This window comes from Cervus elaphus, chromosome 12, assembly GCF_910594005.1.
Source record: "Cervus elaphus chromosome 12, mCerEla1.1, whole genome shotgun sequence".
In the NCBI taxonomy this organism is placed as follows: Eukaryota; Metazoa; Chordata; class Mammalia; order Artiodactyla; family Cervidae; genus Cervus; species Cervus elaphus.
In genome coordinates this window covers 13,740,147-13,753,378 of record NC_057826.1, presented here as the reverse complement: position 1 = coordinate 13,753,378, position 13,232 = coordinate 13,740,147, and the positions used below count along the sequence as shown (strand labels likewise).

General features: G+C 53.2%; 1 protein-coding gene across 3 annotated transcripts in view; it reads left to right on the top strand.

Annotated features, from left to right (window-relative positions):
• The window catches only part of ADCK1 (aarF domain containing kinase 1), a 127,456-nt gene that overhangs the window by 51,191 nt on the left and 63,033 nt on the right, over positions 1 to 13,232 (top strand). For all 3 annotated transcript variants that reach the window (XM_043920531.1, XM_043920533.1, XM_043920532.1), the window contains one exon: positions 2,195 to 2,398. In XM_043920531.1, coding sequence (XP_043776466.1) covers positions 2,195 to 2,398 — 204 coding nt within the window. The remainder of the gene's footprint in view (positions 1 to 2,194; positions 2,399 to 13,232) is intronic.

Below are 13,232 nucleotides of genomic sequence, written 5' to 3'. Positions count from 1 at the left end.
CTGAGTTAAGGAGCCCTAGGACTGAAGTGCTTTCTAGACCTTCCTTTGACATTTATTAGCTTTTTCTTTATAATCAAAACATCTGAGTTTCTTGTCCTTAAAGATATACCTGTACTTGCCTCCCTAAATTGCTGGAAGGATTAAAAAAAATAATGACTTCGACATCTTTGAAAATTGTAGACCTCCAAACAAACAGACAGTATCATTAGTATGGCTGAGGGGTGGGTGGCAAATGCGTGAACTTAGCGTATCCTTGAATGAATCATAAGTGGGTTAGAACTGGTTGAGAACCTTACACATGCTTGTTTCCGTGGGAGTGGGACTCAGACAAGGTAAGTTTTGCAGCAAAGGCAATCAGAAGCCTTGGGCCATGTCAGGAGGCTGGCTGCAGCTGGAGGTTGGGATTGACTGGTCTGGCTACCAGGAGACTGAAGGTGAATGATGGGGTGTGTGTGTGTGTGTGTGCATGTGTGTGTACCAGGAGACTGAAGGTGGATGGGGGGTATGTGTGTGTGTGTGTATAGCAGGAGACTAAAGGTGAATGATGGGGTGTGTGTGTGTGTGTGTGTGTGTACCAGGAGACTGAAGGTGAATGATGGGGTGTGTGTGTGTGTGTGTGTGTGTGTATACCAGGAGACTGAAGGTGAATGATGGGGTGTGTGTGTGTGTACCAGGAGACTGAAGGTGAATGATGGGGTGTGTGTGTGTGTGTGTGTGTGTATACCAGGAGACTGAAGGTGAATGATGGGGTGTGTGTGTGTGTGTGTATGTGTGTGTGTGTATACCAGGAGACTGAAAGGGTATGATGGGGTGTGTGTGTGTGTGTGTATACCAGAAGACTGAAGGTGAATGATGGGGTGTGTGTGTGTGTGTGTGTGTGTGTGTGTGTACCAGGAGACTGAAGGTGAATGATGGGGTGTGTGTGTGTGTGTGTGTGTGTGTGTGTGTGTGTGTACCAGGAGACTGAAGGTGAATGGGGGGTGTGTGTGTGTGTGTGTGTATACCAGGAGACTGAAGGTGGATGGGGGGTATGTGTGTGTGTGTGTACCAGGAGACTGAAGGTGAATGATGGGGTGTGTGTGTGTGTGTGTATGTGTGTGTGTGTATACCAGGAGACTGAAAGGGTATGATGGGGTGTGTGTGTGTGTGTGTATACCAGAAGACTGAAGGTGAATGATGGGGTGTGTGTGTGTGTGTGTGTGCATGTGTGTGTACCAGGAGACTGAAGGTGGATGGGGGGTATGTGTGTGTGTGTATAGCAGGAGACTAAAGGTGAATGATGGGGGGTGTGTGTGTGTGTGTGTGTGTGTGTGTGTGTATACCAGGAGACTGAAGGAGAATGATGGGGGGGGTGTGTGTGTGTGTGTGTGTATGTGTGTGTACCAGGAGACTGAAGGTGGATGGGGGGTATGTGTGTGTGTGTATAGCAGGAGACTAAAGGTGAATGATGGGGTGTGTGTGTGTGTGTGTGTGTGTGTGTGTGTGTATACCAGGAGACTGAAGGTGAATGCTGGAGGGTGTGTGTGTGTGTGTGTGTGTGTATACCAGGAGACTGAAGGTGAATGCTGGAGGGTGTGTGTGTGTGTGTGTGTGTGTATACCAGGAGACTGAAGGTGAATGATGGGGGGGGCGTGTGTGTGTGTGTATATGTGTGTGTGTATACCAGGAGACTGAAAGGGTATGATGGGGTGTGTGTGTGTGTGTGTATACCAGAAGACTGAAGGTGAATGATGGGGGGTGTGTGTGTGTGTGTGTGTGTGTGTGTGTGTACCAGGAGACTGAAGGTGAATGATGGGGGGTATGTGTGTGTGTGTGTGTGCGCGCGCGCGTGTGTGTGTATACCAGGAGACTGAAGGTGAATGATGGTGTGTGTGTGTGTGTGTGTGTGTGTGCGCGCGCGTGTGTGTGTATACCAGGAGACTGAAGGTGAATGATGGGGGGTATGTGTGTGTGTGTGTGTGCGCACGCGTGTGTGTGTATACCAGGAGACTGAAGCTGAATGATGGGGTGTGTGTGTGTGTACCAGGAGACTGGAGGTGAGTGATGGGGTGTGTGTGTGTGTATGCACGTGTAGACGTGCGTGTGCACTGGGGGGGTGAATCAGGGTGTCCAAGCAGAGCGGGCAGGGGAAGAGAAGAGCGCCCAGTGGGCAATAAGCACTCACGTCTCTCTGGCCCCATCTGTCTCCCTGCAGGTACACCTCCGCTCTGCCAGGCGCCTCTGTGAGCTCTGCTGTGCCAACCGGGGCACGTTCATCAAGGTGGGCCAGCACTTGGGGGCTCTGGACTACCTGCTGCCGGAGGAGTACACCAGCACGCTGAAGGTGCTACACAGCCAGGCCCCGCAGAGCAGCATGAAGGAAGTCCGCCAGGTCATCCGCGAGGACCTGGGCAAAGAGGTACCTGCCTCCGCCAGGAGGGATCGGTCCCCTCCTGTGCAGTGTGTTTCTAGAAAGACCCTGCAGAGTTCTCAGCTTGGGCCCAGGCCCAGGGGATCCAACAGAGGTGGGGAGCACAGAAACTTTCAGTGTGAAATCAGGGAGGTTAGAAGGAACCTGAGTGGCCCTCAGTAAAAAGTATAACTTGCACCATATGCAATAGTTGATATGTTTAGGCTGTTTTCGACCTGTAACCTAGTACAATTCATATGCTTCAACCTAATAATTGCTGTCAGTTATTGAGAGTTTACTGTGTGCTCACAGCTCTGTTGTTTCCTACACGTTATTTCACTCAGTCCTTATGGCAAACCTACGAGACACGTACTGTCAATAAGCCTATTTTGTGGATGAGGGATGGAGGCTTAGAGTGATCAGGTAAAGCGTCCAAGGGGACTGTTAGTACACGATTCCAGCACCCTGCTCTATCAGTGAGCCATCCTAATCATTCAATACAGTGACTTCTGGGACATCTCTGGGCCTCTGCTTGATTACCTCCAGTGACAGGAAGCTTATTCTCTTACAGGCTGCCTGACATGGTCTGTTCTATTATCAGTCATCTCTAATTGTAATAAGTGCTTCCTCCTAAGGGCTGATGCCTGCCTCCTCAAAATTCCCTGATCTTCATTCCACCCCTGGACAAAGGGGCTGAGGGCCGTTCTGTACGTAGCCCCGGTCACATTACTTTGGACTCACACCAGTGACCTGCGGGATGTGTGGGCCCAGTGGTGTGGACCCTTGCTGGGCTGATCCACTCATCGTGGTTCTGGGGAGGGGGAGGGGTTGGAGCAGCCATCTGCAGGGATCTACAGAGCAGGCCCTGCCTTACAAGCTATGTGCTAGAATTTCATGGTACCCAAGAGAACTCTATTCAGTAAAGCTTTTCTCCCTTCACCTATTACTAAACTGAAATTCTCCTTTTTTAAAAAAATTATTTTTATTTCTTTTTTCCCTTTTTTAATTCAGTTCAGTTCAGTTGCTCAGTCGCATCTGACTCTGCAACCCCATGAACTGCAGCACACCAGGCCTCCCTGTCCATCACCAACTCCCGGAGTCCACCCAAACCCATGCCCATCGAGTCGGTGATGCCATCCAACCATCTCATCCTCTGTCGTCCCCTTCTCCTCCTGCCTTCAATCTTTCCCAGCATCAGAGTCTTTTCAAATGAGTCAGCTCTTCCCATCAGGCGGCCAAAGTATTGGAGTTTCAGCTTCAACATCAGTCCTTCCAATGAACACCCAGGACGGATCTCCTTTAGGATGGACAGGATGGATCTCCTTGCAGTCCAAGGGACTCTCATGAGTCTTCTCCAACACCACAGTTCAAAAGCATCAATTCTTCAGCGCTCAGCTTTCTTTATAGTCCAACTCTCACATCCATACATGAGCATTGGAAAAACCATAGCCTTGACTAGACGGACCTTTGTTGGCAAAGTAATGTCTCTGCTTTTTAATATGCTGTCTAAGTTGGTCATAACTTTCTTTCCAAGGAGTAATTAATTTTTTAATTAAAAAAAAATTTTTTTTTTCTATGAAGCAGAGCATTTGGGATCTTAGTTCCCTGACCAGGGATCCAGCCCACACCCTCTGCATTAGAAGTATGGAGTTTTAACCCTGGCTCACCAGGGAAGTCCCTGCAATTTTCCTCTTAGAGAATCCTTTGGATCTTCTAGGATTTTTCTGAGCAAAATAATCTTAATGTCAAGCCTAGATCAGCCGATGTCTTTCCTGAAATTATTTTATTTCCTCTGATACTTCCCAATTTCCCCAAATAAAATCTTTAGCTGGGCTTTCAAGGTCCACCCTGTCCACTTTCAACTTGCCACAGTCTTTGTCTGCCTGGAACCCCCTTACCCCACCCTCTCCCTGTCATTCATTCCTTGTGTTCCTAGGCCACTGGCCCGTCTGTCTGTCTGTCTGCCAAATGCCGGGCACTGTTCTCGGTGCTGGGGGTCCTGCCAAATCCCAGTTCTCCCTCGAAGTCTTCCCTGACCCTCTGCACACCTTTCCTGTCTCTGCTTGTGCTTCTCATGGGTTGGTTCGTTGTGTCTAGGTGGTTTCACCACAAACTGTGAAGTCTGGGGATGAACACCATGGTGGTCCTTTTATTCCCATCTGCAGTTCCAGAATAGTACATGGTGTATCGGGGACACCGGTGTTTGTTTGATGAACAAATGACTGATAAGTGGCAGTTTCCTTAGGCCCCTGTGGGCCAGGCGGAGAGTTGGGGCAGAGATTCATAGAGCCCAGTTGTTCCGTTTCTGCTGATCTGCGTGCAGCTGGCCCTGACTGTCGGTCCCTTAATGTAGAGCTAGCATCACGTGCCTGGCATCCCTCCGGAGATGTCCCACTCCTCAGTGACAGCCTGGCCTGGCCTGGCCTCATTATCTGACTCTTTGGGGGAGGGGGTGGGGACTGGATCACACAGGAGGGCTCCTTTCTCCTGGGTCCTGGTGCCCACAAGGTTTTGTTTGTCCCCTCCAAGAGTCTGTCTCCCCAGTCCTGTGCAAGTTCTGTAATTGAATCCCACTGGCCTCCAAAGGCAAATTCCCTGGGGATTCTCAGTCCCTTTTGCTAGATCCCCAGGTTGGGAAATCTGCTGTGGGTCCTAGAACTTTCTCAGCAGTGCAAGAATTTATTTGGTATCATGGTTCTGAGCATAGACACCTCTGTGGACTCCCTTCCTATGGAGGAACATCTCCTCCAAGGGGATGGGGAGGGGGGTGGAAGATTGCCTGAAGAGTAAACTTGATTTAGGGCTGAGTCAGGGGCAGGCCACAGGCTGGGAAGAGCGGGGTGAGGACGGAGGGGCCGCAGGCCGAGGGGACGGCAGTGGCATGGTCAGCCTTCACGTGCCTGTGCTTCTTGCCAGGACGGCTGGCGTCCTGCTTCCTCCAGCATTGAGGTGCACCCCCAAATGAACACTGAATAGTCACTGTAATAGCAGTGTGAAGTGCACCATTGCTGGGCACCGTGGCTGCCCAGTGGGGGCGGAGGCAGGCAGAGAAGGCAGCAGCTTAACCCTTGCAGCTGGAGGGGGAGGCGAGAGCAGGGCAGCGGCTTTCCTCCAGGCCAGGGGAGTGAGATGGGAAGCTCGGGGCGTCAGCACTCATGGTGCGCCCGCCCGCCCAGCTGGCCGCAGGGTGTCTGGGGTTGGGAGACGCTGCCTGCATCTTCAGGGCCCCTTCTCTAGGCACCCCCCAGCCAAGGCGTCCTGAGAGTGGCAGCCTGTGTCTCCTGCCCCACAGCTGGTCTCGAGCCTGCTGAGAGATGGAGACTAACGTCAAGGTCATGGCTCGGAGGGGGCGTCCCTCCCGGCTGGGAAGCTCAGAAACCTCTCGGTTCTTACCCCGGCCCCCACAGACACACAGTCAAAGTCTTCCCTCACCCCTTCCTCCCCTCCCTCCCGGGGAGATGGCATTTGTTCCCCGTGACACGCTTTCTCAGCCCGTGGGCGGAGGGAGGGGAGAGGGGGCCACGTGGGAAGCAGAGTAGGCGGCTGTGGGGGAGTCAGGGCGGGGAAAGTCACTCACTCTGCCCTTCCCTCCTCCCCCAGCCCCTTCTCTGACGCTTCCTGGGGAGCAGCCCTCCCCCACCCCCCACCCCCGCCCCAGGAAGACGTTTGAGCCGGCTCATCTAATCCTGAGTGTCACGCCCGTCCTGGGATCCTCCATTTCATCCCTGGTTCCAGGAGTGATTAAAGGAAGCCGAGTCTCCATGCGTCACTGTCTTCTTTCTAGGTCCGAGTCCTCGGGTGGACCCTGAGGTCACCTGGAGTGCAAAGACTGCACACGTGTTCAGTTGCTTGGTCGCTCTTTGCAGCCCCAGGGACTGTAGCCCACCAGGCTCCTCTGTCTGTGGAATTTTCCAGGCAAGACTGCTTAAGTGGGTTGCCCTTTCGTTTTCCAGGCGGATCTTCCCGACCCAGGGGTGGAACCCGTGTCTCCTGCATAGGCAGGTGGATTCTTTACCACTGAGCCACCAGAGAAGCCCCCAAAGATCGGTCTTGTGGCTGCCCCTAAATCTCACACCGAGAGGAGGAGAGGGGTGATCAGAGAGGAGCTGGAGGCTGGTGTGCCCCAGCCTGCCCTGACTGGCTCCGTGTCTGCCTCGTGAACAGAGCCCTTAGCGCGCTCAGACTGATCCCTGTCCCTGGAGGATAGAGCTGGCCCTGAGGGGGTGTCCCCAGCGTGGGGCGTGAGGGCGAGGCTGCAGCTCTTCTGGACTCCGTGAGGTACGTCTGGTGTCAGATCAGTTCACATCCCTGGACAGTCCGCAGTGTCGTGAGGGCAGGTGAAGGGATCCCATTCCTGGCATAGGGACTGGCCTCTTTCAGGAGGTGGGTTGCTGCTAGTAGGGGGACCACGTAGCTAAGGGAGGGTCATGTGAGGGATGAGATTAGACCTCAGATCATCTGAGCTTCTGGCCAGCGCTTTATCTCCTATGTAGCAGAACTTCTGTTCGGCAGAAACCCTGTAGGAATCAATTTTCTATGAGTCTGTGCCTTAGGAGTTTCTATCATTATCAGAAAGAAGCTTACTTTTTTCCTTTTATTTTGAATGTTAGGCTTACGTCTTGCACGACAGGTTGAGCAGTCAGCAGTCGGAGCTCTAGGAGGTGGGGTCATTGCTGCTGCCTGCAAAGTGACTTGGATCTGGGGTGGTTTGATGTTGGTCTCAGCGTTGGTCTCCTGACCGCCTTGGGGGCGGCAGGTCCAAGCGCAGTGCCGATCTTGACCAGCAGATGGCGCCTGAGCTTGAGCGTCAGGGAGGGGTGTTGAAGTCGTTTGGTCCTTCCTTATGGAGGGGAGCCCTGACGGCTGGATGAGACTCTGGTTCTTTCTACTCCTGGGCATGGCCCCTGCTGTGGAGCGAGCCTGGGCTGACAGCTCTGCACCCTGAACGGGGCAGACGCAAGCGTAAGTTATGAGACTGTTGACCACGCTGGGTCTCAGGAGCTCTTGGCGCCATGCTGGAGGACCTGGCCGGGTTCTTTGTGCTGACCACCAACCCATCCTTACAGCTTCTTCATTTGGAGTAGGAGTTCTCTAAGGCCCCTGTAGGCTCTGACAGCATTGAGTTCTGTGGTTCAACACCTTTTCCTTCATTTTCCTTTCTTTTTTTTCATTCTGTCTGTTGTCTAAGCAGCTGGTACTTAGGGGAAAAGGTACAGAGCTGGAAGTTGTAGCTACAGTCAAAATGGGTAAAAACTTCTGGCTCGTGTAGTCTAGGGTCATCAGGGGGTACACCCATCACTGTAATACCTGGTTCTGTGGGGAGGGGGGGTGATGGGCAGGGGGGTGGGGAGAGAGAAATTACACTTGGGTGGGTGGAAGCTTTTTGAAGCCCGTGGTGCCTCATCTAGGTTCTCAGAGATGGGTGGGGTTGGGGGAGGTGGAGGCTGGAGGAGGGGGTCACCAGTTAATGAACTGGGCCAAAGATGCAGGTGGTGGAAAGCATAAGACACAGGGAGGGAGTGCATGGTGAATAGTCTTGCTGACTGGTAGAGGGAATTCAGGCCGGTGACTAGCGGGGCCGAGGTGTAAAGCTGGGACTAAAGTTACATTACGAAAGGTCTTTGGATGTTCTTTTCATAAGGTGAGCCGGAAAGAGGAGGGCTTGGAGAGGGACTCAACAAAGAGGGATGGAGTGGAGCTGAATTTCCTTAGTAACATGGGAGATGAGGTCATCTTTCACGGGTGGGGGAGGTGAGGCTGGAGGTTTGAGGTGGGTGGAGAGCTTGGGGGCAGGAGTTACAGTGGGACTTAGGAAAAGATAAGAGAATTCTCAGCTGCACTGATACAGTTATCTTTGTTGCACACACACACACACACACACACACACACCCCTCCCCCCTCCCCGACCACACATGGACAAGTCCAGTCTCCTTATGATACATTTCAATAAGTGATCCAGTTTCGTCTCTTGTCCTGGAACATAGTTGTATCAGATGATATTCTTTCCAACTCTGAAACTCGATGAAAAACCGAAGGAAGTGAGGTCAGGGGCCGGAGCACAGAAGTGCCTTTGTGAGGGGCTGTGTCTGTGCTGGTGTTGAAGTCTTTTTTTTTTTTTTTTTTGCTGGTGTTGAAGTCTTAGGGTTTGGCTTCTGTCCTCCGAAACACGTTTTGTCAGTCTTTTCCCCCCTGAGCTTCCGTGGGGTGGGGATCTAGGCTTGACCTCGTTTTGTAAGCCCCTCGTGGCACCCAGGGACAAGTGCTCAAGTGTTTCTGAGGGACCAGCTCACCTGAGTGATTGTGAGAATGCAGACAAGAACCATTGCAATTGAGATGGGAAGACGCACCCCTCATTGTTTCACACGCACCTACAGATATAGGTGGAGGGTGATGTTTCAGGTGTCAGCAAAAGTTCAGAAAGGAGAAAAAGAAGCCCTTCTCCCAAGAACGTCATTCATTTATTGAGCTTGGTGGGGGTGGCAGAGAGAAGACCCCTCTGACATGAGGAGCAGCGGAGGCAAAAGCAGAAGACGGGGGAGGTGAGGGCAGGGTGCTCTTGGCCCGAGTGAGAGGTTCCTGGTGAGGGGATCCCCAGGTGGGCACAGCGCAGAGACTGGGGCAGGGGCTTGGGGGCGGGCAGGCTCGGGGCTGCGGGAGGGAACTTGCAGAGTAAGTGGCCAGCTCTAGGGTGACCCTTATCATTTTGGTGTGTTTGCACACAGGACCTCTGCTGGCGTGCAGAGAACTTTGTGAGAGTGAAGACAAGGTGCCCCAGCTGGGTCCTGCTCTCACCTGGCTGTCAAGCTCCTATATTGAGGTGGGCAGGAGCCAGAAACTGCCTGTTGGCTTTATTGGCCTCGTGACCAGGACTTCCCTGGTGGCTCAGACGGTAAAGTGTCTGCCTGCAATGCGGGAGACCCGAGTTCAGTCCCTGGGTTGGGAAGATCTCCTGGAGAAGGAAATGGCAACCCACTCCAGCATTCTTGCCTGGAAAATCCCATGGACGGAGGAGCCTGGTAGGCTGCAGTCCATGGGGTCGCAAAGAGTCAGATACGAGTGAGCAACTTCACGACCTCGGATGAGCAACTGATCTTCTCTGTCCCTCAGGTTCCTCTGTAGTACAAAGGAGTTGATAATGGTCCTTACCGCCTCGGCTTGCTGCGGGGATGACGTGAGTCAGTGCACGTGGAGCACGGAGCCCACGCCTGGCACGGAGCAGGTGGCCAGCAAACGTTAGCTAGCGTTTCTGTGTTGTGCTGGGTGCTTTTGGTGTGTGAGGAACCAAGGTCCTGAGGGGCTTGAAATGGTGGAGTTGGGTCTTTAACCAGATTTTCTGATACAAGATGTGGTTCTCTGTCCCTGATGCTATTTTGCTAGGGGAATCGGCCTTTCCCTCCCCCACCCCTCCCATTGGTACCCAGTGTTCCATCTCGTGGCCAGCCCCTGCCCTCACTTGGTAGAAGCCTCCCGCAGGCTGCCTGGGAGCCTGTCCCCCGGGCTTCTTGAGAGCCTCCCTCTGCCTTGGGAGGCTGCCGGCGGCTCACTGGGCACTTTCCTGAGGCTACTCAGCAGCGCCTGCGGTGTGGTCTTGGACTGACTCCACAGATGCGATAGAGCCCTGGGTGCCCGGGGTCAGGCAGCTGGGGGCTGTGCTGTGTCTAGTGATAGCTGATGGTGAACAATGTCGGATTCACTATCTCCGAAGAAGAAGATTTAGCTTCGGGACCAGGGTCCAGGCTTGATCTCTCCAGAGCTTTTGTGTAGCAGAGTTTTATTAAAGTGAATAAGGGGCAGAGAAGGCTTCTGACACAGACATCAGAAAGGGGGCGCAGCGTGGCCCCCTCGCTAGTGTGAGCAAGGGAGCTATATCCTTTTTTAATTAGTTATTACAATAAGTCAAAAGAATGTCTCAGGTTTGTGAAAATTTTACCAGACCCACTCCCACAATTTACATTTTAGGATAACAGGGTTAGAAGTTAACAATAGAGAGATCCTACCAGACCCGCTCCCATAATATGCATTCTAAGGTATCAGGCTGAGCATTGAAGAATTGATGCTTTTCAACTATGGTGTTGGAGAAGAGTCTTGAGAGTCCCTTGGACTGCAAGGAGATCCAACCAGTCCATCCTAAAGGAGATCAGTCCTGGGTGTTCATTGGAAGGATTGATGTTGAAGCTGAAACTCCAATCCTTTGGTCACCTGATGTGAAGAGCTGACTCATTTGAAAAGACCCTGATGCTGGGAAAGATTGCAGGTGGGAGGAGAAGGGGATGACAGAGGATGAGATGGTTGGATGGCATCACTGACTCAATGGACATGAGTTTGAGTAAACTCTGGGAGTTGGTGATGGACAGGGAGGCCTTGCCTGCTGCAGTCCATGTGGTTGCAAAGAATCAGACACAATTGAGCAACTGAACTAAACTGACTGAAGATATCAGGATTAGTCAGAAGGTTTTCAGGAAGGAGAAACTGTCCTCAAGCAGGATATACTGTTGTTACATAATCCCTAGTACAGAGTTTAAACTGACTTGTGTAATCATCAGTTCCAGGCTTAAAGAAAAAAAAAAACTGTTTTATGTGACTCAGACTAAGGAATGTAGAGGAAAAAAAAAAAAATTTGTCCTTTCCTCCTCCTTGAGACCCCCAGACCCCTCTCTCCTCCTCGGGGACCACGGACTTCTTATCAACCTGCCTAGGAATGGACTCTCACTAGGACCCCTCTGCCTGCCTCACCTGAAGGATGGCAGCTGGACTCGACTTCCCTTGTCTTGGAGGAGTTGGGTATGGGATGAGTGACGAACATGCCCCGGGTTGAACTAGGTCTAGACAAGGCGTAGGGCAGACTGCGGGGGAATCACTCCTACCCCCGGGCCTGTGAAAGCTTTCCTCCTCGATGACACCCGCCTCCATGGTCGTGTGTTCCCCGCTGCCTTCTTTCCAAGGCCCACCCAACTCCTCCCTGTGCGTCTCTGATTTCCCTCACACTTCTGATGGAGCTCTCCTCTGTGTCAGCCCCTGGGGGTCCCCGCCCTCGGGGTTGGGGTGGGGGGGCTCCTGCTTGGTTCTCATACCCCCCGGCACATGCCGGGCCAAGGTGCGTGCGCCCTTTATCACCCCGGGGGCTGCTCTGCTGGCCTGGAGCTGGGGACCACGTCCAGGGCTCAGCCGTCTGTAGACCTGCTTCTCTTGGTCTTCAGCACAACCTTGGTTCCTTCCTCTCCCCAGACAGCGCCCCGCCTCCCCCAGGCTACCGCCCGAATGTTCTGGGAGGGGAGCAGAAGGGGCTGGAGTGGGGGCAGGACGCGGTGTGCCCAGGGGGAGACGGCCCTCCTCCCCGCCGACTTGGGCTCCTCCAGCCTTCCCAGCAGCTCTCAATGAAAAACACATTTATATTAAAAAACATAATGAAAAATAGAAAAACATTTTCCCCCCAATAATGCCGAACATCCAAAGGAGATTTTTATCAATTATGGGAGAGAGATTTGGGCCATAAAATGGTACTTTAACGAGCGGGAGATGGATGGCCGGCAGCGTCCCTGTCAGCGGACGGATGGCGCGCCGTTAGTCTCGGGCGGAGACCGAGGCGCCGCCTGCTCTCCCCGCCGCCGGCGCTGGGCCGGCCCGGGCCCGCGCCTCGCCTCACCTCGCCTCGCCCGTCCCGCCTCGGTGAGCCCGCACAGCCCGGGCCGGCCCTCTCCGCTGTGCGCCCGAGGCCCCCGGGAGCGGGGCGCCCCCTCGCGCCCACGTTCTCCGCAGCCTCACACAAGCGCCCTGACCGCCCCGGTGCCTCTGCGCCCCGGGCCGGCCTCGCCTCTCTCCTTGTTTCTCAGGCTTTCTCCTCCTTTAAGCTCCGACTCTCCCCACCACCGCCACCGCGAAAACAGCAACAGCGCACACACACAGACACACACACACATGGACACACACACACACATACACATACACACACATACACACACAGACACACATACAGACACAGACACACATACACAGACACACACAGACACACACAGACACACACAGGCAGACACACCCAGACACACACAAACACACACATAGTCGCACACAGACAGACACACAGACAGACACACACACAAATGGACACATACACACACAGACACACAGACACACACAGACATACAGACAGACACAGACACACAGACACAGACAGACACACACACACAGACACAGACACACACAGACACACACACACAGACAGACACACAAACACAGACCCAGACACACACAGACACAGACACACACACACAGACACAGACAGACTCACAGACACAGACACACATACAGACACAGACACACACAGAGAGACACACAGACACACACACACACTGTGGATGCCTGTCACACACAGACAGACACATACACAGACAGACGCACACACACACTGGATGCCTGTCACACACAGACAGACACACACACATACAGACACAGACACACAGACACACACACACACACTGTGGATGCCTGTCACACACAGACAGACACACACACACACAGACAGACACACACACTGTGGATGCCTGTCACACACAGACAGACACATACACAGACAGATGCACACACACACTGGATGCCTGTCACACACAGACAGACACACACACATACAGACACAGACACACACACACTGTGGATGCCTGTCACACACAGACAGACACACACACAGACAGACAGACACACACACTGTGGATGCCTGTCACACACAGACAGACACATACACAGACAGATGCACACACACACTGGATGCCTGTCACACACAGACAGACACACACACATACAGACACAGACACACACACACACTGTGGATGCCTGTCACACACAGACAGAC